The 27,695-nt window shown below is 38.8% G+C and overlaps 3 protein-coding genes across 8 annotated transcripts; all 3 read right to left on the bottom strand.

The window, feature by feature from the left end:
* Positions 1 to 921: 921 nt before the first annotated feature.
* On the bottom strand, positions 922 to 11,250 carry LOC116250126 (flavin mononucleotide hydrolase 1, chloroplatic). 2 transcript variants are annotated; one of them, XM_031623552.2, is made up of 7 exons: positions 10,726 to 11,245; positions 9,294 to 9,369; positions 5,192 to 5,243; positions 4,211 to 4,325; positions 4,075 to 4,145; positions 2,847 to 2,934; positions 922 to 1,256 (listed from the first exon to the last, which is right to left on the bottom strand). In XM_031623552.2, exons 1-7 carry the CDS (start codon positions 10,989 to 10,991, stop codon positions 1,142 to 1,144), a joined length of 783 nt encoding a protein of 260 aa, XP_031479412.1. In that variant the 5' UTR covers positions 10,992 to 11,245; the 3' UTR covers positions 922 to 1,141. The 2 variants fall into 2 exon arrangements, with proteins under 2 accessions (XP_031479412.1, XP_031479413.1); XM_031623553.2 differs by lacking the exons at positions 922 to 1,256; positions 2,847 to 2,934 and adding an exon at positions 1,263 to 2,846 and having other exon boundaries at positions 10,726 to 11,250.
* Positions 11,251 to 15,842: 4,592 nt separating this feature from the next.
* LOC116250704 (leucine-rich repeat receptor-like protein FASCIATED EAR2) lies at positions 15,843 to 18,787 on the bottom strand. 5 transcript variants are annotated; one of them, XM_031624546.2, is made up of 2 exons: positions 16,546 to 18,787; positions 15,843 to 15,925 (listed from the first exon to the last, which is right to left on the bottom strand). In XM_031624546.2, the coding sequence occupies exon 1, from the start codon at positions 18,620 to 18,622 to the stop codon at positions 16,625 to 16,627; it is 1,998 nt and encodes a 665-aa protein (XP_031480406.1). In that variant the 5' UTR covers positions 18,623 to 18,787; the 3' UTR covers positions 15,843 to 15,925; positions 16,546 to 16,624. The 5 variants fall into 5 exon arrangements, with proteins under 5 accessions (XP_031480406.1, XP_031480403.1, XP_031480404.1 ...); XM_031624543.2 differs by having other exon boundaries at positions 15,844 to 15,925; positions 16,315 to 18,787; XM_031624544.2 differs by having other exon boundaries at positions 15,844 to 15,925; positions 16,324 to 18,787.
* Positions 18,788 to 21,461: 2,674 nt separating this feature from the next.
* LOC116251666 (protein TRIGALACTOSYLDIACYLGLYCEROL 3, chloroplastic) lies at positions 21,462 to 27,649 on the bottom strand. The gene is made up of 10 exons (XM_031626053.2): positions 27,201 to 27,649; positions 26,722 to 26,853; positions 25,336 to 25,431; positions 25,099 to 25,176; positions 24,781 to 24,842; positions 24,608 to 24,683; positions 24,019 to 24,126; positions 22,293 to 22,468; positions 22,035 to 22,119; positions 21,462 to 21,940 (listed from the first exon to the last, which is right to left on the bottom strand). The coding sequence occupies exons 1-10, from the start codon at positions 27,420 to 27,422 to the stop codon at positions 21,902 to 21,904; spliced, it is 1,074 nt and encodes a 357-aa protein (XP_031481913.1). The 5' UTR covers positions 27,423 to 27,649; the 3' UTR covers positions 21,462 to 21,901.
* Positions 27,650 to 27,695: the final 46 nt, after the last annotated feature.

The raw sequence follows: 27,695 nt of genomic DNA, 5'->3' as shown, positions 1-27,695 counted from the left end.
TTCTTATAAAATCCTCCCCTGATTGTACTTCTAAAATATTCACTTGTTTAAAGTACAGCATCTTCGATTGAACATTTTGAAATTTTTATTGTCCCCAATGTTCATCTTGTTCAGAGAATAATTCCTACTTCCAATGTCCATTTCATCTTTCTCTTGGACCGTTGTAAATGATATTCCCGTTTCGAGTGGATGCTCATCATGGTGGTAGATGGTTGCTCCAATCCCCTATACTCAAACCCTTGAGTTACCCATTTTAAAACATTGGATCAATGGATGGATTCATCATGGCCCACTAAATGCCATCTATGTGTGTCTAGTGAAATAGACTGCTGTAAATTTCTCTGTCAAAAACCCATATTGCCTGTTGAAAAAGAGACACGATACTAGAGTATTTGGTTTATAGGAAATCCACCATGAAGAATCTTATATATTCTGGGGTTTCAAAAACATGCCTCAAGTATTGAGTTTTGGGTGGAAACCAAGTAGGGGAAGAAGGGATCCCTCTCCTAGTTAAAAGCTACATATCGTCCAATGTAGGAGGTACAAAAGGGAAGATCAAAATAACCATAAAACTATAAAAGTTTCCACAAATCTATACCAAATTTATCGGTTTTATATAATTTAGTGATGAGATTTCATTTTACCAAGTTTTGAATCTGAATAACTATTCATATGCTAGAGATTTTTAGACCAAATCTTGAATCAGATAATCAGTATAAGTGGAGGGCTTGAAGTGAGTGGTACTTATTACATTGGCGAGACACAAAAAGGGAAAAATGTGCAACATTGCAGAGTAAGGTCCAATCCAAAACGGACATGGAGTGCTCTCTCTTCTGTAGGCCAGAAAAGACAAATTTGGCATTTACGAGATAAGAAAACCTCCCGTTGTTCCAGCAAGATGTGTGCAAGAGGACAAACTGCTGAATTTTAAAGATTATTTAAAAGAATTGTGCGGCAAGAAGCGAAGTTTCTGAGCTTGTAGAAAATAGCAACTTTACATCTTTGCAAGTTATTGACCTTACATTTGACGGCACATCTAGATTGTGAATACCACTTTTGCGGCATCTTCAAGTTTGGTAGATGTTCAAACTCCAGTAAAGTCCACATTCACTTGGTCTGACGACCATCATCATGAAACACTTCATTTTGGTTTTATGTCCACTCCCTGTAGCAATAAATCATGTTCGAGTGCAGAAGCATTTTTAAAGTGAATACCAGCCATACCAGCATTTACAGCTGCCTTCACATTCACGATCCTGCGAATTGATTAGCATAAAACCAAAAACAAATTCATTATAATAAATTTTGCCACGAAATATGTAAAAGTGTGGGAAGTTAAAAAAGATAATAATTGAACAGAAGGTACAGTGAAATTGAAAAGCACAAATGGAAGCGCTCTAATTTTGTACGCCTGAGTAAACAGGGCGCTGATCATGTCGGGTGCACATCAATGCACCCAGCGCCGTGTCTGTCCCTTTTTGGACTCAGCCAAATTGACCAAAACAAGGTTCGACATACATAGATAAGTTTTAGAATCTTATTGTTTGGTCTGTGGCTAATATATATATATATATATATATATATATATATATATATATATATAGAAAGAGAGAGAGAGAGAGAGAGAGAGAGAGAGAGAGATTGGTAGGTACGTGACCTTTAGGTGTAAGACCCATAAGAAATCATTTTGTCATTTTCAAAATGGATGGTTGAAAGAAAATCAAAAAGAAAAAGTTGTTAACTAAATGACTAAAATACCCCTTTTTTTAATTTGATTTTCTTCAAGCCACCTATCTTGCAATGATCAACGGCCAAGATGATTCATTATGGGTTTAAGTGTCACGTACCTCTCTCTCTCTCTCTCTCTCATATATATATATATACACGGCATTATCCCTATACCCAAGTTTTTTGAAGTACTCCACACCTGTACCCGTATGGCACCCATACCCAAAATCATGTGATACAGGAGACCCCCCCTGACAGCTTCCTGTTCTTGGAAGTTCTGTTTGTACCTATTGCCTACTTGATTGGCATCTGGTTGACAAGTTTATCTTGGTGGACCTCCAAGACTACACTCAAATCCAGCAAAGATTGGCCATCTTGGCTCACAAGACATGCTCTCACCAGCAAAGACACTCTTAGATTTCCAAAGGTTCACTTGACGGATTGCAACAATCCTTCATGCTATGTGCAACTAGGAACCGTTTGTGTGTCCTTGCTGGGTTCTAGCAAATGGAACTTATCCTCTATAGCCCCCATCTTTGCTTCTACCATATCAGGATTCCTTCCCTGTGTATGCCTTCCAATGAGAACACTCAGTAGTGTTGTTATTACTTAATTTCTCCTTCAGCAGAATGTTATATCGAGCAGGAACCTAGGAGTTGCATTGCCCTTTTGGATGGTGATTCATTCTAAAGATTAAATCTTTATCCTGACAGTAACCTGTTAGTTGGTGAGCTACAATCATGTATTCTTATTGGAAGTGACATCTCAACAGGGCTGGTAGGAACCTTTTGCATAGGATAGTCATGATCCAAAAGGCATGTGATTCTCTTTTCCCAGATAATTATGTACCCATCAAGACAGTACTCTTTGTTGAATATCAAAGTTTGAAAAGTCAAAGATAAATGATGTCATAGTTTTTGGTAGAAAGTCACCCATCAATTTTTTATACTTTTTACTGGACAATCAATTCAGAGCATTAAATTGTTTCCCAGTTAGTAAGAAAACTCTTTAGGTCAAAAGGATCAGTTCTGTAAACCTCAAAGACGTTACAGCTATTTAGGCAATCTCATCCGATAAAAAAGGAAGAAGGATGAAAAAACTGAAGAAGGCATATCCACCTGTCATCAATAAAAATACAATCAGATGAATGAACTCCAAGCTGCTTGATTGCTTCCAAATATGCATGTGCATCAGGTTTCCTTTTTCCTGTGTATTGAGAACAGATATTTTGACAGCAAGAAGACCAACAAACCATCTATCAGACTATCATGTAAAGGAAATGATCTTCCTCAATCATACAGGTTGGTGTAAGCACGCCGTTTTATGCTATTACAGGCCATTTCTAAGTTGAAGCAAATGTTAGCTGATCCAAGAATAGTCAAAATTTTATTTCACATGCCCTGTATAAATGATGCTGATATTATAGCTCTTAGATTATTCTCAGCAAGGAAAATGTTCAATGTTCTCAAAATAGCTTTCTTTAAGAATAGATTGCAGAAACCCCGGAAACTTTCAACAATTAAAATAGAAAAAAAAAACGCATAACAGTCAACAAATGCTACAATCAGATTTTGATTGCTAGTTCATTCTATGATGCTAACTGTATTTGGTGATCAACCAACTGTTTTCGGAATTGAAATCAGCCAGTTACCGGATGTTCGTGGATGGTTAAAAATTTTAAAACCGTCGGTGCTAAAGGCCTTTACCTGCAAGAGCATTAATGACGGTTCATGGTGTAGGGACATTTTGAGGTGCTTTAGCAAAGGGATACAGTGGTTTCAACTTTCAACTATGGTTTTAATTTTTTTAGCCATACGGCAATATATGGCAGTAAGCTTATTTCAATCTTCTTATGTGTGTGTGTGTGTGTGTGTGTGTGTATATGTAAGAAAATTGAAACAAGCTGGCTGACATTTGTCAAATAGTTTTTGGATGGTTAAAATTTAAAAATGTGTCTTTTAAAAGACCATAAATCGTCACTAAAGGCACCATAAGCCATCGGCTCATCATAGATAGAAGTTAATACCAATTTTTTGGTGATGAATTTATGCATAAGTTTAGAGGTTGAATTGCTTGTGTATGCCAGTTCTTTTTTGAATTAATGAATTATTTCCAGACAAGCTTTGTGAGTTTTCTGTTAAGTGGTTGTTCTTTGGGACTGTTGTGGCCCTGTATCTGAGGTTCGTTTTGACCTATTGCTAAGTGTGAGCCTCTTTGTACCAACTCATTTCACAAATCATCGGCATAAATAATAATAAACAGAAGCTGACATGTTTATAGGAAAGTCAAACTTTATCATCCTTAGGCACCGAAACATTACACAGGACATAAAAGACACAAGTTCACCTGTGAAGCATGAGCAGAATGTCCAATTTAAGTATGCTGAAAGTTTTAGTTCTTCTTCAATCAACATGTACCTGTAGACTTTATCAATATATCATGTTTAACAATAGTTATATAAAAAATGACTCCATGTGCCTACCATACAGGGTAATTAGTAAAAGCATGCATCTCGTAGCCACTTTCTTTCAAATTTTGAAGTAACATTTGCATGCCACTGAGGTAGGAATAGCCATGTCTCATGCAATCCTTCAAACCTGAAAAAACCAAGTCAGATAGTTGAGGGAAGTACAATAAAATAGCAAACTCTAAGATGAGAATCTTGTGAAGCAAGAAAGAACAATGTCCCAGACAATCTTTACTTTACATTCAACAGTCTGATGAACTTTGAAGATCTCTCTACTTAATGCTATTTAACTGATTCTTTCTTCCTTTGGATGTGATATTTGTCAAAAGAAATGGAAGGGATGGCCTATATCATTTCACAGGTGCAAGTTTATGTGTGCATATTATTCCAAAAGTAACTTATCGGAAACAAACTGCATATCTCCCTGTCACTCCAGGTTTCATTACATTGAACATGGAATGCACTTTTGAGGAGAATGGCCTATAATGTAATATGGTAACAAGGTCATGAAATAACCCGATTTGGTATTCTAATCCAATAGAAATACCAAATCAAGTTAATACCTACCTATATTAAGGTTCCAGGGTAAATCTTTTGACAATCGCATGACTGAAGAGAGTCGAACATGATGCCTTCAGAAACAATAATATCTTTCAAACATATATGTGTTATTTGACAAACTAGTTTTTGTAAATCAATAGGGATGAGAACTTAATTTCATGTAAACATATAATGGAACCATAAATGTGAGCTGAAGGGCGTACCACATTGTACAATCATAGTTCTGTAACATAATCAATCTTAAACACATGGGAAAAGTAGGAAGCATTTTAGTATAGATGCTTGTAGTAAAAAACAGTATAAGAGTGTTTTTACATAAGGATATAAAGAGAAGAGATAAATCTTCTGTGTCATTTTGTATTGCAGATGTTTTTGCAGATAAAATACTAGGCTGTGTAGCCAAATACAAAAGTTAATACAGGGATATAATTATACCTTCCAAATCTAAAGGTCTGCCATCTTTGAAGAATTTTGAGGCAAGCTCACTCTGGAATATTGAAAAAAATATCAAGAAAGTACATGGAATAAATTTCACAAGTTACAGCAGGGTAACAATGCAACAGAAGCAGAAATGTTTCCAAACCTAGCCAAAGCATCTGGTCTTCCAGTTCGCTGTGGAAAACTAGACATTTTTTACTAAATAATTGTTGAATCCAACGAGAGACAACAAGATCGATATAGCGATTCACCCATTGGACAACATAGCGAAACTCAAAGTTGTTATTGTTAGCATCATTGTTGCCATCATCATCATAGTCACTGTGTTCCTTCTTAACATCATTATTCTTACTATTATTATTGTTTGTGCAGTTGTTGTTATTATCATTTTTGGTATAATTATATTACTATTAATAATTGTATGTATTTGAGAATGGAGAGCTCTAGAAATACAACAGACTTCCTTAATGACTTTGTGTTTTCTTTGCTCATGAGAGAAGCCACTTGCATTTTACATGTTTCCTGTCCCCTCAAGATGTACATGTTTGCCTTGTCTACCATGAAGGCATGACCATGATGATGGTTAATGCTTCCATAAAGTCCATATATAATTTGTTCAACTATATTGTCTCTTTTTGTCTGAAACAATTTATTTATGAATTTTTATGGTATGTTTATCAATTTATTAACTATATGTTGACATTTGACAATCATATCCTTTCATTTATATAGCTACCCCATACTCAAGCTCTTTGAAATAGCTTTGCAGATGCAAACAAGTGACATAGATAACCCTCCTTGGATATTCCTCTCCAGTGACCCCCTATCCCAGGAAAAAGGAAGGAAAAAAACTGATACTGAAAACACCTAAGACCAGTGCTGAGGCCCACTCAAAAAATTAAGAAGGCCCCAAGACTGCTTTAATTCTAAGTTCTTAGAAATTAAATAAGCTTACTTTATATTCTATGAAAAAGTTTGTCTAGTAAACCAATATATTTCTTTCATCAGCCCGCCTTTTCACTTAAAGTAAAGAAAAGGACATGTTTTGAATGCCAAAAAAGCAAAACTGCATTTTCCTAAGAAAATAATGTTTTAACTCTCTCTCTCTCTCTCTCTCTCTCTCGCTCTCTCTGTGGGATTGGTAAGATGGCGTTAGACAGGCCCAACCAGAATGATTTTCAAGTGTAGTGAAATAGGAGGAACAACAGCAACTAGATTCAACATGAATCTACGAAAAGTAAATGGATCTCAAGAACAAAATCAAGATTGATACTCCAAAAGATCAACGAACTGGAGGAGAAAAACTGGATCTCATGAAAAAGGAGACTCAGAACTCCACGCTAAAACACGAAATGAGGTTCAGCCTATATTTATACAGAAGAACAGAAAGACCTGGCTGTTGAGCTAGCCCCATTTCGCAGAAACCAAACTGCTGGGACAAGCCAACAAAATAAAGCACATGATTTTGGTCACGATATGAACAAATCTCAAGTTTGATGAGATGTGGAGGACATGCATTGTAAGCAAAATGATCAAGGAATATGGTGCATTGGTTCAGATGCAGCTATCCATGTTGGGTGTAGATAAATTATCCAAGCTTACCATCTATACTGGGAAAAATTATGCGGCCATTGGAGATGGAAGTAAAAAATTGAAAATATTGTACTTTGTCTATAAGCCCCAATCCAGTAAGCTGTTGAAATGATCATTTATATAAATGAATTGGTTACTTATATAGATGCAGAATGAGCAGATGATCCTGATGAATGCCAGTTTCAGGTCATCATATATTTCTGGGAGAAAGTTTCTTATCACAAGGTGGTCGAAAACAATGGGTTGAGAGCAAGTTGAACACTAAAGCTAAATATTGATAGAGTTGGGAGAGTGTATCAACTTTGTTATGTGATAATCATAATTCTATCAGCATATCTTTTAAGCTTTTAACCCCATACATTATGGTTATATAAAGCACAATGAGATAAACCAGAACTTTGTGAGACAGACCATTGAAGACAAGGAAGTTGGCCAGAATCAAGTACATATTTACCACACAACTAACATAGCAAAGATTCTACTTTAAAAACAAGTTGTCCATGGTCTAAGACCGTGTTCAACTAGAGGGAGGCTATTAAGATATATGGATCAAGTCCCATATCAGATTTGGATCAGATCCAATACTTATTGCATTTATGTGTTGTCTTTGTGGGTCATTTTTGTATCGGGTTTTGGTGTGTTATATTATAAGTTGTTTGGGTCTTTCAGATTTTTTATGTAACAATGCGAAAAGATAAAATGAAATAAATCAGGTCAGATCCCCTTTAGCTTGGGTTGTGACCATTGGATGTCCCTTATTCAGAGACAAAGCGAGATGTTTGCGTATCGTACTTGCATCGTATGTATCGTACGGTACGGGCACCTGTATCGTACGATACAGCCCATATTGTATGATATGGGTTTTCTTTTTTTTAAGTTGTTCAAACCCTTTTCAAAAGTTTCATGATTAAAACCCTGCCTCCCTTTCATTTCCAGCATTCGTAAGAGCTGTGGGAGGAGGAGCTTTTATCATTTTGGATAGAAATCACCAAAAAGCGACGATTGAAGGAAGAAACCGCCGCACTGAAGGGAGAAGAAAATGGCGAAGATCATAATGGAAATGAAGAAGATGAATAGATACATTCTATGTTCTAAATCTTTGATGATATGATGTAAAACTGTGAAACTGTGAAACTTTGACGGTAAAAGTCTTTAAGACTTTAAACTTTATCATGCTTATCATATCATTATTTATGTGTGTGGATGACAAATTATGAATGTTTATTTATGTGTTTGGTACTCTAATGAGTTGTTTTATATAGAAAAAAAAATTATTTTTCCTTTTTTTTCAGAAATTTCATCTATTTTTCGGATTTTTTTATTTTTAAATGAATTAAAAAAATACATTTACGATACGCTTACGATATACGTATAAGTCGGCCCAACCGATCGGTGATACTTCAGCTTAACCACTTCCATTTGGGGACTGGTTTTACCACACAATTCATTTTTAGTGTTTTTTTTCACCTATTTTTTTCTTAATCAACCTTATAGATGTCATCTTTACATGCAAAACATTATGAACCTATAAAAAGTAATATCTTTAGAATGTGTACATAAGATTTTCAAACCCAGAGTAGAACATTTTTGGCTTTTAAAACTCATTTTACAGGTCCAAGTACATGAATCCTGTTGATTTATATGTTTGTAAACGTGCACATCATAACTTCATAATTATTTTTTCAAAAGAACCCTAAAAAATGAAAGATGTGTTGAAACCAAGTTTCAAATGGGACTGGTTCAATGTGTGCATGTATATGCCTGCATATATGCATACACGTGTATATATATATATATATATATATATATATATATATATATATATATATATATATATATATATATAGAGAGAGAGAGAGAGAGAGAGAGAGAATCCTAATTAGAGATGGAAGGGCTCCAGAAGAAGAACAGTCAGCAGAAATGAAAGTGGAAGACCACTTTAATGTTGGTGGGAAGGAGAGTCGAATAATAAATGCATCCTCCCCTAGACCCCACATCCAGCCATTAACCCAACTATCATCTACCTTATACCTGTGCCACTCCACTCCTTGATTGGCTTTGGCTAAAGTCTCAAGCTTTCTCTTGTTTCAGATTCTGCATAAATCAGAAGACCTCCACAGCATTGTCGTTAGATTTTCAGTAAGTCACGATACCTCCACATCATTATCAGAACACATCCTTTTCCGGACCTTCAGAATATTTCCTAATAATTTGTGGTTGCACATAAACCTTTAAATTCGTCAAAACTATGATGATATACTAAAAAATAGCTGACATGAATGACTATGGCAGGAATAGATAAAAAGATGAAAATATTACAGATTACTAAAAAACATGTTAGTGAAGATGAAAAGTGGAAGACCTTATAATGTTTAATATGGTATAGGGGGGAAAAGAAGATGAAAAACCAGAACAAAGCGGCAGCAATCAATTTTCATCTTAAAATCTGCTCACTGACAGGTTTGGTTTGGCTCATAAGAACTTTCAATTGCATCATATATAATACCTCATTTATTAGTCCCTCTTCAAACTCACCCCAAGCAGTTGGATGCTTGGCCTCTAACAATTCTTTCATTGGCATTCTGGGCATGGAAAATAATCTGATATGAGCTATTAAAATTATTTCATTCTTCCATGACTGACAAGTGTTTGTTGAATGGAAAACATATAAAGGGAGCACAAGGATACAGAGCAGATGGAAAAAAATCTCCAAGATGAAAGCATAAATGTTAATTCTTATGCATAAGCAGAAAAATTATTTGGCATAATCTTCCTGACAAGCATGACCTGAATGAACACAACCAGAGAACAAAAATTTGACATCAGTAAAACAAACAGTCTGACTGACCTAAGATGCAGCCTAAATTCAACTGTAAATGACCCAATTTTACTACGATTGTCCATGATACAAACACCAATTTTCTTATCAGCTGGCTTGAGCGCTTATAAAATTGTTCTAGAGAAAAACAAACTCAGGCCGATGAGATAGCAAACCAAAACAGAGAAAGAAGAGACATTGTCCATAAAGCAGTAGAATTTGGAAAAAACAAATCCGTCTATAGTTATTGCCAGTGAGAGAAACATAACCATAATAGGAAAAGGCGCCCATAGAATACTCCAGTTCTAGCTATTGGAGAAAGGAAAAACAAGAAACAACGGAAGAGTAAAAATAACATTAGCATCGCGAAGTTGTTAATTACTAGAGGAAAGAAACAAAATTCTTATCCGCCAACAGAAGATACCAGAAAATACTTACAAGGGAAAAAAAAGTAGCTAAAAGTAAAAAAACATTAAGAAAACTCCAATTAAAGCACACAGTCATATTGTGCGTTTAAATTCTTTAAATTCGCGGCCACCCCAAATCATGGATTACCACCACTGCCTCCCGACTCACGTAACCTTCTTGGAACATCACAGGAAAACTCATTCATCTAGCAACAACGATATTAGAAATCCATACGGTTAAATAATCAGAAAAATAACAACACTTTTCGCAAGAAGCATCCAATTCGATCGCTAACCATTTGATTATTCGAGTACAAATCACCCAAATGTAGTCAAAGAAGCATTAAAACTACTAAAAAACAACGAAAACGGTCCTAATTCCCAATGCCCAAATCAAAAGTCCAACACCAGCAAAGTCGAATACTGATAAGCAATCAAAACTAATTTCACCTTGCGACTCTTCAAGACGAAAATCTAAAACCAAACCGACCCCAAAAATACTGGTCTTGGTGATACCAACCAATCAGAATCACCATATCAAAATAAAGCATGAAAAGAAAAAGAACCGCCCTAGTACTGTCCGGATAAGGACTAGCAACAAGCATTCCATATTTTTGTATTCTTAAGCAAAACATATCTATTTACCATTTCGACTTTTCAAGCACTGAATCCTGAAAGGACCAGCGTGAAATCATTCTGAAGGACAAACATACCCGAAGAAAGCAGGCACGTCCTCATAAAAAGGGTCCCTGACGATGGTGTCCATGACATCAAAAAGCAGGATGGGCAGCTTCTTTCGCTCCCCCATTGAGCAAGTGGAGACAGTGGGAGGCCCTGTAGATGAAGCAATATGGCAGCTGGATCTCGTTGTGGGCTGAAGGGGTGACAGAAAAGAGGATCTGAAAACCAGGCCCATAGCAATGGATGCCATAAGAAACCAAACCCCTAGTCCCCAATCGTGGAATATATTACACCCCATCTTTTTCTTACTTCTCAATAGATAAATGAGCTACCAGCCTCGACTGATGAAACGAGGACTAATTAATGATTATAACGAGTAACGTCTCGAACTCTTTTGTCCTGCCAAGCAGTCGACTTGATGATTCACTACGAGTACAGAAACTGAGCACCATCCTGGCCTATAATAGTACAGAAATGAGAAATGCGAAGTCGGGAACTCCTCCTGCTTAAACTGGGGTATAGAAAGGGGAACTTTGTCAACGTAGATCATCAGAAAACCGTGGCTGACAATAATCAAGCGGGTGATTTCATAATTTGGTATGAGTTAAGGCTGCACGGAGTGGTCACTTGGTGGATAACTTAGCTGAGCTAAACTTAACATAGACAACCTACGAGCCAATCAACTTATTGTTTTTATTTCTTTCTACGTTGAGATCATCCTTAAGGTCGTTAACCTGCTGGTTCTTTCTCTTTCTAGGAGGGCCCGTGAGATGGCCCTAGAACTTAAATTCTAGGACTAGAATTCCATAATGTTGAGGAAACTTACTTCGGTTTCCAGCCGATTGGGCATGTGTTCGGCAACCGAGCATATCAAAGGAGCAAACTATTTTCACCTGTTTACGGGAACAGGAAAAGGGTTCAAGAACACGAAAATCTTACCATTTGTAAGCAGTGGAGGAGCCACATGTGGTTGGTGTGGGCAGGTGCCCATGCCAGCTCCTTAAAATCTCATTATTTTACATTGGCAAATTTAATATTCACTGTCATACATATATAGGGTGCTCCTCCAGATATGAGTATTTATCAATGAGTGCTTTTTCTAGTTACACCATTGTTTGTAAGGTTTATAGAATTCTAGTGGTGATCTCCACTAAAAGTCCCTGCAACAAAATACAAAACGGCTTTTCAGGAGGTTAATAATCCATAGTGCAGAAATGAAGCCCGAAGGCCCTCCATTCTCCCCACTTTCAGGATCTTAAACTGCATCAGCGTCATCGATGGTAGCAGTGCACCTTTAACTTAGTTACAGTGTCCCACCACTTAAGACAGGATAGCAGAAATAGAATTAGATATATGTTTTTTCACTGGCTCATAACCATCCATGAAAATCAAATAAAAACATGTCTTTTCACTAGCCCCTAGCCAAAACAGCTATGGTATACCCATTGAGGCAAAATACAAAGCGGCCTTTCTAGGATCATGAATAGATGGAAAATTTCAATCACCCTTATTGCATTTCTCAAACATTCAACAGAATTTTTTTTTTCTTGCTCTATTCACAAATTCTAACACTATCCACTCATTTTCAATTGATCTAACCCCTGGTGCATTGAAGAAAGTGACCCGAAAAGGAAGAAAATGTAGAAGATGAAGAAGAAGATAAACGTGTTATCAACAACGAGAACCATGAAGTTGACGAAAAAGACCGTCTCCAATTGATGTCTAGTCGTTAGATGTGATCTTTCCCCACTCAACAAATTACATGCAAGATAAGACGAACATACTCGCTAATTGTCTGTCCTTGATGTTGAAATGCATTTGACATGCACGATTGTGTTCATGTCCAACGACTAAAAAGATGTAGCAATATGTTCTTCTACTTTATGTCATGACCACCTTCTAATAAATTTCTATCCCTCAACATATCACATAATGTAATACAGTGTATTTGGCAATGCATAGTAAGTCCAAGCAATTCCTGAATGACTATGAATGATGTTTTTAACACATTTAAATCCAGCTTCTCAGTATGGATGAATCATCCACCGACATCAAAATAATCGTCTAATAAGGTACAAGACGCGCACAAACATGATCTCAATTCTCTTTCCTCCTCTGTAGGCATCACTGTGACAGTGCATGAAACACAAATGGTAGAGAAATTGATCACGCATAACAAAACAGCTAATGGATAAACAAGTTTTAGAACTGAGAATAGTTAGCAATGTTGTGCAACAACTGAGAATATTTTTCACCAATTGCATTTTTTTCTCGGAAGTTTATTTTTCAGCAATGTTGTGGCACAGGCCGTTAATCCAAAGGCAGTTAATATTTCTCGGAAAGTAGTCAACTTGACGGGTAGCATGTCACCGCTTAAAAACCAAAGGAATACTCTGAAACTGCAGATCCAGAACATCTAAAAACCATCTTTAGCTTTGAGCATACAGGTACCATCCCAAGCGACCCAGTGCCGCTTGGAGGCAATAGTAAGTGCATTCTCCCAAAAAAAATTGGTCAAGCAAAGATTCAATAGACCGCCACACTTGACAGGCATGTGCACAAGGGACATCAAATGCATGGCTATAGAACAGAACCAAAAGAACCATACAATGTTAAAACCGGCGACCCATACTTCATACCATGGGCCCATATATGCATACCCAAGCCTAATCGAGATGACATGCATTAAATTCATGATTTCTTTCGGTTAATCAAGCTTTTGGCTCAAACATAAAAGGATCGAGTACCACTTGAGTTGTTTGATCCTCTCACGGTTAATCATAGCTGAACTGCAACCTTTATTGTGGTTCTTGGTTCTAGGATTGCGGTTGCAGCTGCAAGAGTCGTGACAAAGGCAACGAGTGGGTCCCTCTAACCGGCTGAACCTCATTTGGCGTAAAGACATGAATGAACCAAAGATGCACAACATCACATGCTGCCAACTGAAATCAAGGGTGTCTCAGACAACATTCTAACCCTGCAACAGGAGAGGAGTCACAAAGGGAAGCAATAACTGCCAAAAGCGAATTGTAAGTCCCTCCATCTAGAGCCATTCCACTAACCATCGAGTCCTTCAAGGCCCCGATAGGGTAGTGTCGCTGGTTGAACTGGCAGGCTAGTGAAACTAAGCACCACTTCTCTACATTGCAAACAGTTGATGCACAACACTTATCTTGCTTTCTACCGATGTCCTGAAGCAGCCCTAGACCTCGGGAACATGAAAAAAAGAAAGGCGCTTTGGCCTCTTCAAAGCAACAAAATATGGGGTATTAAAGTGGAAGTGAAAGCAAGCAACATAGTGTTTTGGAGAACAAGACATTCATGGTGCACATTCAGTGATAGATGGAAACAATGAAAATCTGGACGCGCAGTATTTTTTATTCAGGGGCTCCATTCTCATTCAGCGTCTTTTTGAAACGAACACTGGAACTAACAAACACATAATACAGCAGCCAACCTTTGTACATTTATCTAAATGCTGAACATAGGAATGACGTGTACAGACTTAAGGGACTTGTAAAGGAAGTGTCAAACGTCAGCATGAGCCCAACTGCCACTAAGGATTTGGAATGGTGATCAATTGCACTATACAGCATCCATGAACTTCAAATATCCTAAGCTTGAAAATGAGTAGATACAGCTTGCTCATTTCGTCGGAACTTGCCCGGCTAAAGATAAGCTTTTCCTGAGAAAAAAAAAAAAGGATACCAGGTAAGTACGTAGAACAAAGTTTGACACTGAGACTAAGGAGCAATATTCATCATCTTCACAGGATGTTTAGCAAGACAATAATTGGAGGCGGTTTATCTTTTAGACGTTTTTAATGGTAGACTGGTACTCGTACCAAGATTATTGCCATCACAAGGCGTTAGAGCTAATTATAGGCCTATGCGTAGTTGACAAACCTGACGAGTTGAGTCAGGAATAGTCCCATTTGACTTGGATAGCTATAGACTGGTCCAGAGTCAAATGTTGACACAAATGCAACCATATTCCTACAAGACTAGGTTCCGTATTGGCTGAAGCGGTTGAATCAGCTCAGGATCGTGTGACTGTAGACTGTTTCATTCAGCAACACTATTACTCAATCACTAAGAAATAAACTATAGTTGTTTACTAGAAATAAACTAATCCGACCATTTTAATTATTAATTTGTTATTTTGTATAGTTGTGTTCATCAACTCTAGAAATTTGATTATATTTACTATGTTACTTGGTATTTATTTGTCATTTTATCGATATATTCCATTTCTTCGTTAATTCGTAGTACAAAAATACATGATAAAAAATTTATTGCTTGACCAGGACGAGTTACCGAGTCAATTCCCTGACCCATGACCCAGTAGCCAACTGATACGGGTAAGATTCAAGGGCCTGCCAACTATGAACTGACATTTTCTTATGGATTTAATTTAGCCCCCATCACTACTGTTGGCTTTTCATTAGTAGATTAGAAAACTCCACCTTATGATTAAGATGGATTTACAAATGGAATAAAACAAAAACATGCAGCAATTGAAAAAATAAAAGTGAGAAAGCAATGAAGCTATAGCCAAGTCATCCTGTTAAATCAGGATCAACTACGACAAGACAAAGCAGTGAAGCTATAGTCAAGTCATCCTGTTAAATCAGGATCAACTACGACAAGATAAAGCATAAGATCAAATAATTATCAAGTGACAACTTGGCAGATATTGATATTCATTGATTGCTCGTTAAAGTGCACAATGAACATCACAAGCTTTTGGTCCTCCCACTTCAATCAGGCAAGCTTCATGCCTATGAAGCAACAATTAAGATACATCAAATCACTAAATAATGCAGTATATTTCAGCTCGTCATTTGCACAGGAAATCCACATGTATCAAATGACACTTGCAAGTAGCAGACCACTAAACAACTAGAAGTGCATTTTTCCTACATTAATTCATTGTCGTGTGAGCAAAAAGCATATGCATGCACATGGCTATAGTCCCCACTACTTAACTTCTACATATGCAATCGTAATTCTTAATACGCTAAAATATCCCAAACGAGCATTAAAGCAGAGATTTACCAATGTATGATAATTATTTCCTTCCAAGTATTTATTTGAACAAAGACCTTTTTCAAGAAGAAAGAGAAACAGAAGAAACGGGAAAACTTTAACTTGCCTCGGGCTTCAAATTTTTAGACCAACGCCTTCCCTCCACAACACGAGCACTCCAGAAGCAAATAGGCTCCTTCTGTTTCTGACATGTAAAAACAGAACAAAAATCATTTGACCATTCCACTTCTGGAAGCTGAAAAATTGGAAACCAATTTACTGCATATGTACAAATCGTTGTTCTTTCTAGTGGAATTATCTTAATCAACCCTTCACAATATTGGAAGAAGTTTCCATGGAATCGCAGCACTTAATATCAACATCATGGAGTGAGAAAATTGGTGTCAATATCTAAAACGCTGTCCCTGTTTCCAACCACCCATTTACCACCATCCATTACTTTTCCCTCAAAATACAGATCTCAGTATTGTGCAACTTATGGAGCAAAAATCTTTAATCAATGGAATCAGCTTTGAAGTCCATAAACCAAGCATCCCAACAACGAAAAGAATTCAATTCTGCATGGATCCCTACCCTTCTTACCCCATACGTAGTGAGCAGTTGCTCACCATTTAAGTTAATCTGCCTGCAGAGTAAATGCTCGACAAAATATCACAAATTCCCACTCTTGATTCTGTGGATTGTAAGTTTTGCAGTGCGTAAATCATGTCTACCATCCAACAGACTTCCAAACCACCACGCGTTCAAGATAGATGCCATTAGATACCAATCCCCAACATATCAAACTTCATCATGCCAACTCACCATTCTCAAATGGCAAATTCCACGTCCCAGAAGACGACAAACTGCCTCCAGATGAAGAAACTAATGCCGGAAAGCCACCTCAGGATTCTGGCTTCCATGGACGGAGGACATAATTCCTCGATTGAGGCCAGAGGAAAAGTGCACCAATCGACAGGTAGAAGCTCATCCCCGCGCTTACAGCAAATGCGGTCATCGACATGAATTCTTCCCCGTCGCTCACCACTGGCACCGGAATATCGTTTCCAGAGCAACCTTCTCCACAGAGCCCCGGATTACCCACGAATGCCCCCTGAAAGCTCCAAATCCGCTTCTTCTCAGGCACAGAGCCAGTGAGGCAATTGTAGGACAGGTTCAGGAAGGTCAGGTTCTCAAGGTCTGAGATATCTGCTGGAATCTGGCCGGATAACGAGTTGTGGGAGAGGTCCAGGCTGCGCAACGCGCTCATATTTGCCCAACCCGACGGAATCCCGCCGGAAAACGAATTGTAGGAGAGGTTGAGATATTCCACACCCTTCAGACTCAACAAGCCAGCCGGAATTTCCCCGGACAAATAGTTTCCAGAGAGGTCGATTGTTACTACCGACAAGAGATCATAACTGAATCCTAATTGCCGATTTTCTGGGGCAATCTCAATCGAGACCACGACAACCGGGTGGAATTCCAGGAAAAGACCGGGAGGATCACCGCCGCGGGCGAGGACAGAGTCGGCGTTGAGGACGCTCTCAGGTATGGCGCCGGAAAAATTGTTGCGAGAGAGGTTAAGCACTCGGAGGTTATCGAAGGAGAAGATCCAGCTAGGGAGCTCGCCTTGGAAGTTGTTTCCAGCAAGTGAAAGCATCCGGAGGCCAGTCCACTTGAGGAAGGCATCGGCAAACTCGCCAGTGAAGGCGTTCCTGCTGAGGTCCACGATCTCAAGCGACTTGCAGCCGGCCAGCGGCAGTGGGATCTCTCCGGAGATCCGGTTGTCACTCAAATCAAGAATCCTGAGGCTCGAGAGCGCGTCAAGCTCGGGATGGAGCGATCCGGAGAGGTTATTTGCCTTAAGCTTCAATTCAACCAACTGAAAGCAACCGACAAGGCTCAGAGGGATCGATCCGCTCAGAGAATTGACGGACAAGTCCAGGACTTGCAAGTTCGTCAGGTTGCCGACCGACGCCGGAATGTCACCGGAAAGCGAGTTATGAGAAAGGATGACGGCCTGAAGCAGACGCAGCTCAAATACCCCTGCCGAAATCTCTCCGGAGAACCTGTTGAAGGAGAGATCCAGAAACACTAACCCTGACGAGCTGCCAGAGTCCGACAATTCTACTGGGATTCGGCCAGAGAGATCGTTCGAGTGTAGGTCAAGGACAGCGAGCTCACTCGAGAACCTGAGGAAGGGCGGAAGTGGGGATCGAAAGGAATTGACGGACAGGTTGAGCACATTTAGAGAGCGGAGACGAGAGATGCATGAGGGGATCCCGCCAGAAAGCGAGTTCACAGAAAGGTCGACGAAAGAAAGCGTAGCTGCGGCTGCACTGAAGCAAGGAATCGTGCCCGAAAGTTCGTTCCGGGACAGGTCCACGTGCTGAAGACGAGGGAGGCCGGATAAGGATAGGGGGACGGCGCCGGAGAGAAGGTTGCCTCGGAGATCGAGCGTCTCAAGGGAGCGGAGGTCGCCAAGGCAGGCGGGAATCTCACCGGAAAGACGGTTTCCGGAGAGAGAGATCGACTGGAGCGCGGGGAGAGCGCAAACAGAAGGGTGGAGAGGGCCTTGGAGGGAGCAGGAAGGGAGGTTTAGGCGGATAACGCGGCCAGTTCGGTTGGAACAAAGGAGGCCAGGCCAGAGATCGCAGGTCGAACCCGTCCGCCAGCCGGAAAGGGAACCAGAAGGGTCCGAAACCGCGGACTTGAAGCGCAGGAGAGCCTCCGAGTCGCCGGGGTGGATATCGTTGCCGGCCGAGACGGCGACGACGAGGAGATGGATTAAGAAGACGAAACCGATGGGGTTAAAGAGAATAAAGCCCTCACCGCAGGATTTCGACGCAGAGAAGGAGATGGAGGAAAGAAAGAGACGCAACGGAGAGGAAGGTTCCATTACTCCGAGTCTCCGACTCTCAGGTGTTGCAGAGGAAGCAGGAAGGAGACGAGCAAAACCCTAGAGAGAGAGAGAGAGAGAGAGAGAGAGAGAGGAAGGGGGTGGGGGGGATTATGGTGAAATGTCTAACATGCCCCCATTTCATTTCCGAAACGTAGGTTTTGAACGATATTCCCTCCCATACCTTTTGGAGTATGTTTCTGGTGCGCCAGGGACATGATCGGGTACTGCTTTGAAAAAGGTTTCGCCTGAAGCCGTCCTTAGAGCGGGAAACCCGTCCATTTGGAACCGTGTTTGGTAAACTCGGAAACTCCCTTTCTCTTCTTTTTGTTGTTCTTGTGTGGCTGATCTTCGCCGGCTAAATGAACAAGACTTGTTTCTGCTTGAAACGATAATTCTTGCATTCTTACATTCTCGTTACTTGTTCTTGTAGCTGTTTCTGCTTTAAATTGGGAAAATTGTCCTGGTGTTGTTGCCACCGGTTATGATCATGGCGCTCAATTCAGATGAATACTGTAATGTGCAGACATGAATTGAATTCAGCATGAGAAGGCAACGCTACTAGCTATATAAAAATACTATCAGACGTCTCCTTGGCCACAACGATAAGGATTCCAGGGAAATAGCGCCCAGGCAACTGCTCGTCATCAAAAGAATCAGCCACCACGGTTTGGATTCCAAGGCTCTGGAGCAAGGCAACAGCAGCAGGAGTTGCACGGACATATTATAAAGCTTTTGGGCAAGAAAGGAAACCCAGAATGTTACCTTAGCGTAGGTTTCAGGCGAGAACACATTCGGAATCCAAACGGTTGCGAAAATCGTGGTTAAATAGAAGGCGTGACATTCACCAACAGTACCATTGGCTGTCAAGTAGTCGGATCTTGCATTATCGTTGTCTGAACTGAGATCCACATCCAAATACAGAAACAGGATGAACTCTATCTATATATATAATATATATATAAGAGGCGATGCATACATAACATAAAGCCACTTTAATGGCATTCTTAGAAAGAACTGGTAGGCACCTAATATGTTTACTATGTAGTTACAGAATATGTTTCTCTGATATGTAAATCAAATTTAATAGAGATTTAAAAATGAAAGGTTGGATGTAAATGTGTTTTTCTACGGCAATTCTTGAACTTCTTAGTCAAGACTTTTGAAGAAAAAGGGTTCTTAGGTCTGATGCCGCATCTGAGTTCTATGTTTAAATTCAGAATTCGAATATGATCTCAAATCCGATTTTAAATTCACACCTAAAGCTGACTCCGACTTTTATATTTGCAACCAAATTTGAACTGTCTTGTAATATGTTATGGACCGATTTTTAAATTTTAAGGATATTGGATACAAATATTTTATTAAACGGGATATAAATCTGAATCCAATCTCGTATTTATTTAAAACCGAATCCAAACATTAATCAGATCAAATGTCATTTCTTAAATTTGAAACAAAAGTGATTTGTTAATCACATTAATTTTTTCGTATATTCGAACTCTTTTTAAGCAATTTGGTAAGATATCTGATAGAAATCTGATCTATTGGCATCCTATTCATAGGTGAAGACACCCAAATTTTCATCCTTGAAGACATTGTTGAGCTAAAGGTGCCTTCACAAGGATTGCATTAGGGTGAAACTCTTTCGAGACTGGATGCCGGCGAAAATCCTAGAGACTAGGCTTTGTCAGCTTGTTTATGACATGGAATAAGAGCTCCAATTGACGAAAATAGGAGGTTGCACGAAGCTACCCTCAACCAAGGCATGGTGTTGTGTCCGATCATGTGGCTTCAGTAAAAGTGATCCATTGGCTCTTCACTTCGAGCCATTAATTTGTCGAATATCACATCTCATTGATCTCAATAATCTTTTCAAGTTTATAATAATATTTTGCATGGTTCATAATTCTAAAAATCTATGTGTATAAGCATTTAATAAGACCCTCTTAACTAATTCCAACACAAAACCACTAGATCTCTTGATCGTTACTGCATGAGGATTTTTGTGTATCATCATTTGCTGAAAGTGACTTGCTACTAGTGGAATTGCGTTTCTTGCCTTCGGATGCATGGCTGCATGTGCGCCTTCCCGTGTCCGTGATCAATGTACATCGATGAGTTTCTCAAGTTCTAATATCCCCGTAAATAACCACATTTGGTTTACCTAAACAAGTTTTAACTGGAAATTCACATCAAATGTAGCGCGAGCAGAATAGTAGGTACCAAGTACCAATGTACATTAATGTAGTATCGGTAATAACCTTTATAAAAGTTAACTGTCAAATAGACTCAGATGATGTTTCTGAGGGGGTTGACCCAATAGACAGGGTAGAAACTAATAGCAGCCAAGTCTCTGTTTTGAATTTCTAAGACACCAACTTTCTGTAATATAAAAAAACATGCAAGTTGAAGGACCTTAAAAGACAAAGGGTTGAATGAGGGCCTCCGCCTGAGACCGAGAAACCACCAATGACAATCGGGAACAATTTTCGATCATGGGTTCGAGACAGGCGATTAGAAAAATCTGGCAAAGGTCAGATTCCCATTGCAATAACACAAACATCTTTCTTTACCTCATATCACACGCACGCTCCTTTAGCCATGCCCATGTCAACATACCTGGTGATAGGTGCAGATTCGAACAAAATTGGACATGAGAGACTCATATTTTGTCCTTTTTTGGTATGAATGAATTTTCTTGTTTAGTAATTGAATTTAAATAATAAATGTATGTATTTACCTGTTTCAAATCTCAGTGTCGACATATCGATTTAAAACAGTTAAACACGTATATTTATTGACATAATCTGTTTAAATACTTCGGAGGGAGAAGAAGTAAAACTTGTAATAAAATACTACTACAGAAATGGGTGTCTTGCTGGTGCAAGTGATACATGATGACTTCTCCGCCAATGAATTTCAGCATTTTATTATTGAGAAAAATTCACAGAAGAACACTTCATGTACTGGATTGACTGTAGACAGCAATTGTTAGCCGAATGTTTGCAATGTCTTTCTTTAGCTATTTTTCACCAGCTCCATCTGTCGTATGGCCGCCAGTAATCTCTGAGTCAGAAAAAGCTGCCCCTGGAAATGTGGCAGACAAGCAGCAAGCTTTTTTTTGGAATCTGTTACCTACACATTCTGGTGTTGACAATCAACTTTGCCATAAAAAATCTCCCGAACCCACTGAAGTTCGCCAACATACGAGGGAAAACTGATTTCAGGGCGTCCAATAACCTTGCCAACCATGAAATTGACTTTACACTGCATCATTCAATATCTAATTGGCCCATCCAAACTTCCTGAAGCAAACTGCAAACAACAATATAAGGCCATCACATAAGTTTCTGTGCAGATAGATAAAATTAGATCGTGAAGTACATATACTACACTAAGCAAATTTCACCTGTCTAACAATAGGGTTTGTTGATGTTGTAAATTCATGTGTCATGCCTTGCCAAACAAGCCGTCCTTCATGTAGGAACAACAACCTACACAGAGGGAACACACAATGTGTATGAAGCTGATGACAAGCAGCACAAAACAAAAAGGAAGGACGACAAATAGTAGAATAAGTCCACCGAAGTTGTCATCAACCAAAGCCAATTCTGTCGTTTCAACAAAGTATTTCTTCTGTAACCACTTTGAAAGATAAGGTTCGAACCTGTCAACTGCTCTTCTTATGGTGCTATGCTGGTGTGTGACGACCACATAAGAGGTTATCTTGCCAGGCTTTCCAGTAGCATCGTTGCCTTGCACATGAACAGAGCGTATAAGATCCTCAACTACAGTTGAGGCAATTGGATCTAGTCCAGCAGTGGGTTCATCATACAAAAGAACCTGAAGGTCAAACACAAAAATGCTTACGCTGATGAGTTTAGACATTTAAAAGTTTCTATACATTATTACATGCAAACATGCTTTCGATGTTTCACTATGTCCATAAATTGCTTAGACCATTTTCACAGCCATTAATTGAATATTGGAAAAGAATGTGCAAATCAGTTGTTTGAGTCTTGGGACTGCAGCTTTTTTGATCTCATCAGCATGCTTACCTGCATTTGTAAGATATTTGTTCCACAAACGACAAAGAAAAAGAAAAACTACACAGTTAGAAGGGATATCACATCATCCTGATGTTCTGTGATTCCCGGCTGGCCTTTTCTGCAACAGGACCCCAGCTAGTGCTCACATGACTGTGCACCCTAAGAGGATGAAATAAGCCGAAATAGAAATAGACTTGGTTTGTCGTCAGTTTGGAACAAGAATTCTGCAAGTTGGAATTGACTACCAACAGAGGCAGGGATGGAGAGAAAAAAATTAATTATCAAAATGTAAGAAGGATGCTCTTCATATGCAGCTAAAAAGATCATTTTGACAAAAAAAAAACAGCATGAACATAATGAATTAAATTTAAAAGGTCCTTGAATCCTGTTAGATCATACCAATATGTGTCATAACCTAGCAATTCAAGAATAGTAGTATGGGCTACATGACAGCAGCATATCTAACGTAACTGCCACTGGTCATTTGTTATAAAGGGCCATTCCAACCCTCTGTTCGCCCATATCAACAGGCAGAATCAAAGTAATCTCTGAAGGCTGTTCCCTATATTAAGTTATTGCCATGAAAAATTAAAATGTCAACAAAGTTAGCTGTTGAAATTATGTGCAACATAGCTGCAATAAGATTGGCGAACTCTAGACCAAGTGAATATGAAGTCTTTCTTCTGTGGCTTCTAATCTCCCCTTCTTTCTGAGAAATGGTCGATATCCAAGTCTGAAGATATCTGACACAATCAAGTGCATCTAACTATCAGATATGGTCAAATGCATGCTATTATAGCATCAGATTGATGGCCTGTCACTGTAACATAACCCATGGGATATGAAATTCCATTTGCAGAAAAAAAATACATGCAGTCAACGTAGAATAATTAGAACAAAGACATATAAGCAGAAAGAGGGTGTTTCAGAAGCATGCACTTCTGAATACTGAAATATGCCCCCAAATACAAAATCAGCACCAACTATCCAGGCAAAAAGGTGTATCCAACACCTTTTTGAGGTACTAATTCTGTTCTAGAACCATGAAACTCTGAGTTGAGGTTTCTTGGTTGAATCTACCCTTCCGGATCCAAGGCAAGATGCAAGATTGGTCGAGACATTTCAGAACAACCAGTCAGAAGCGCACACGATGAAACAATAGCTATCTGAGCAAGCTAATGACAAGAGTTAAAGCTCCTTTTTAAGGGTAAGCTTGTGCATGAACATGTATTCAAACAATTAAAGGTGCAGCTAATACATGATGGAAATTAATGAACATTACGCGACAACTCAACGACATATGAGATAAAATGTTAGATGACAAGAAGCATATTTGTAAATTACCTCAGGCTCTATTTTATCTTTGGTGTTGTCAAATATTATGGAGCGAGCTAATGCGACCCTTTTCTTCATACCACCAGATAACTCTGAAGGCAATCGTTCCTCAACATCCTATAATAATTACCAACTACTTAAGAAGTTAGAATTGGAATAGATTTGCACCAAGAAAAAATTGGTTCATCACACGCATGATAAAACTTGGACCTATAGAGATATCATGAGTGATATGCTCATAAAACAAATCATCAGAATATAGAGACAAAGAAAATAAACCATTTTGACATGCATAAGCAGTGTATTCTCTTTCATTACTTTTAACAAAGTAAACAAGAATATTGCCCATATTCTTTCCTGTAGTGTCTATATGACAGATATTACATGAACAGTCTCCATTTTTCTCATCTCTGCAGAAGTCTGTGGATGGGAACATACTTTATAACATAGGCAACATATCTCAAATGGTAAACTCAAAAACCAGATGAATACTTGTACAAAAATTTGCATAAGAATAAAAAGTAAATGATCTTTAAAATACTATAGCTATGAAGAAATAAGCTGATCATAATAAAGTAGCATTTATTTTATGTCATACCTTCAAACCAACAGCTGCTAAGTTTTCTGTTACAAGCTGAGCTATTTGCTCTTCTGACATGCTTGAATTTTCATATCTTGTAGTTCAAAGGAACAGAAGCCACATAAGCCAGTGAACTTATTTCAAGCTTAAGATAAAAGGAATGCATCAAACAAATTGAAAATGTGGCTTACAAGAGAAAGCCAACGTTTTCACGAACATTAAGATAATCAAAAAGGGCTGCACTCTGAAAGACCTGTCAACCAGAAACAGAAACACATATTAAAAACTGCATTTGAAGTTTTGAACATTATATTTAAAGCAAATGTCTTCTTCAGAAGCTCCATATTCCAACATATTTTCTGAGATTCCAAAACTTCATGTTTATTGAATGTCATGGTATAAACTTCTAGTTACAAATGTTCATACAAGGTTACAAACATTATACCAAACCAATGATTGTATGATATTTACTGTTCAATAAAAGTCCATGATTGTTTCAACCAACATACCAATCCAATTCGCAAGCCTGATATCTCTTGATCACTAATCAAACCATGCCTCCTCTTCCCACAGATAAAAACTTCTCCCTGCACAAGAAAAATGAACCAAAATTTGAGCAACTTTTTGTCTCAGTGACAAGTTTATCTTACAATATTCACATTGTGAAAAGATTGAAGGTACAACCATATGATAGACACAGCACTCTCATCATATATAAATAAAACATGTGGAGTAACAGCATTTACCTTATCTGGAGCAAGAAGCCCTGCCATAATTTTAAGTACTGTTGACTTTCCAGTGCCAGATGGTCCAATTATGCCTACAGCTTCTCCATACTTGATCTGTATGTGCAAATAAGTCTCTATTTAGGTCAAAACATACCAACTGTTTGCAGGAATGAACTCCATTGGACATATTGCTTTATAGATACTCACCAGCCTATAAGTTAACAATTCGAGGGCATCTAAAGGAGAGGGGGGGGGGGACCTTGCTAGTGGTGCTTAAAAAAGTATATATATAAAAAAAAAAAAGAGCAAAGGGAAAGAGCAACCATATGAATCTAACTAGAGATTGTTCTTATAGACCATACACTCATACTAGGTGCAATTTGGTCACAGTATCTGACTGCAATGAGGTCACATCATACAAGCAAAAACTAGTAATCAGAAGCCTGGGTGTTCGGGAGTTAAACAGAAGAAAATAAATTATTTGATAAGTTTAAGGCTGAACCAAAAATCTGAAAATAATGAGATATCATAATTACACGGTGATAGCAGTTTGAATGTAAAGCCAAGCACTGCAACTAGGATCCAACAATTGGCGCCTTAACCTGACAAAAGAAGGCTCCCCTGCATAACTAATAATTCATTTTCTACCTGTCTGATTCTAGACCATCCAGGAAGTGTATTTGTATACCTTTTGAAAATTGTGTACAGGGCCGAGGAAGGTTTGGAGTTTGGAAAAAATTGGACTTCAAAATTGTGTCTTTGAACTGTCAACAGTCAACCTTCCTTCATCAATTCAGTAAATGTTCCACATCAGGTCAGTCTTCCCTGGGAAAGCTATTATACCAAAATCCTCAATATAAATTGGTGTTTCTTTCCAAAAGGCTCCTCTTGTAATGCAATAAAGAACAAACTAAGAATTGTTTCTGATATGATCAAGCTCATGGACATGTCCTTGAATTGCTAGAAAGCATTATTAGGCTTTTCAAATAAAATGATGAACCATTTTGCTTTTCTCAATCAATGAACAAAGATAAACTTCTATTCCAATTCTCACTATATAAGATCATTTGCTCTGTCAAATCCTTTCTTGTCCGTAGCAAAATATTGATCTTTATGGATCTTCCAGTGCTTGAGTTTTAGTACAGGCCATCATTAAGGATGAAGGTACGAGCAAAAGTTCTTCCTTCAGGTTTTTAAATCTATACTAAAGGATCTCTGGACTAGAAAAACTAAATATCAAAACAGCCCAGGTACACATAAAAAGACTTCTGCGATTATGCCAATAGTGCCACGCTACCATGAAATTCACCCTTCAGTAAATGCCAAGGACAAAATCATGTGCAGAATTGTTCAAGAATTCAACGAACAGCACCAAAATTGACAATTTAAAGGAGAATAAATGACCTTGAAGCTCACTCCTCTGAGGATTTGTTTATCGCCGAAAGCCTTGTGAACGTCTCTACATTCGATCAGAACGTCAGAGCCATCGTCAGGCTCTCCACTGACAGACGCATACTCCTCTACACGCGACGAATCCTGCAATGACGGCTCGAAAAAAAGGAAAAAAGTAGACATGACACGTATCACCTTTCAGAATTCAGAAACAATTGATGCCAAAATTTCAACCGAACATCCACCTTCATCCCTCCATGGCAAGTTTAATAAATGCCCACAAAGATGGACCAAAAGTCACCAACAAGGAACAAGAAATAATACCCATCTTCTTCATTGCCCATGCACGCACTCTAACAAGACTAAAACTAAAGAAAGGAATCCAATGGATCCAAGAAACTACGAAACAACTACAGACTGGAAGGCAACCAATAACACAAAATGGAAAAGAAGGTCCAATTGAAAGGGAAAAAGAAGGCGGACCAACTCACATTGATCTTAAGAAGGGGAGGCCTTTCCCCCCAACCTTTCGGTGGAGCGGAGCAGGCGCAGACAATCTGCCTCCCACCAACACTGTAATTCAGCGTTCCCCACGTCCTCCTCCTACTCCCCCAGTTCCTATCGGTCTCTGGGCACCATGAGAATAATCGGGTGCAGGAAGGACGAGAAGCAGCAAGGAGGGGCATCGTGGGAGACGCACTCCTCGCCATCATCTGAGCGTTGTGAGGGGTATGGGTAGGAAGACGATCAGGAAATATAAAAGTCAGGCGACCAGATTGAGGACCACAGCGAAATGGGAAACGAAAAAAATCCCACGTTGAAAAGGCGGACAAGAAGAAGAAGCAAATGGTCGGTACTCGGTGACGGCCTGACGGGGAACACCCACGCTCTTTCCTCCCGGCTTTGAGGTGCCTGCCTCTTTCTCTCTCTCCCTCCTCTATTTTCACGTTGTTTAACACCGGCTGGGAAGGGACATTTTTGGGTAT

This window comes from Nymphaea colorata, chromosome 3 (assembly GCF_008831285.2).
Source record: "Nymphaea colorata isolate Beijing-Zhang1983 chromosome 3, ASM883128v2, whole genome shotgun sequence".
In the NCBI taxonomy this organism is placed as follows: Eukaryota; Viridiplantae; Streptophyta; class Magnoliopsida; order Nymphaeales; family Nymphaeaceae; genus Nymphaea; species Nymphaea colorata.
Note: the sequence above shows the minus strand (reverse complement) of the source record. Positions and strands in the feature narration are given on the sequence as shown.

Excerpts from the sequence above, each read along its gene's own strand:
- LOC116250126 (XM_031623552.2), bottom strand. The coding sequence starts at position 10,991 with ATGGGGTGTAATATATTCCACGATTGGGGACTAGGGGTTTGGTTTCTT. Across the intron at positions 4,326-5,191 it reads CAGACCTTTAGATTTGGAAG|GTTTGAAGGATTGCATGAGA; the intron begins GTATAATTATAT and ends TGGTTTTTTCAG. Across the intron at positions 4,146-4,210 it reads TTTACTAATTACCCTGTATG|GTACATGTTGATTGAAGAAG; the intron begins GTAGGCACATGG and ends TAAAGTCTACAG.
- LOC116251666 (XM_031626053.2), bottom strand. The coding sequence starts at position 27,422 with ATGATGGCGAGGAGTGCGTCTCCCACGATGCCCCTCCTTGCTGCTTCT. Across the intron at positions 24,684-24,780 it reads GAAAACGTTGGCTTTCTCTT|ATATGAAAATTCAAGCATGT; the intron begins GTAAGCCACATT and ends TTGAACTACAAG. Across the intron at positions 21,941-22,034 it reads CAAACCCTATTGTTAGACAG|TTTGCTTCAGGAAGTTTGGA; the intron begins GTGAAATTTGCT and ends TGTTGTTTGCAG.
- LOC116250704 (XM_031624546.2), bottom strand. The coding sequence starts at position 18,622 with ATGGAACCTTCCTCTCCGTTGCGTCTCTTTCTTTCCTCCATCTCCTTC.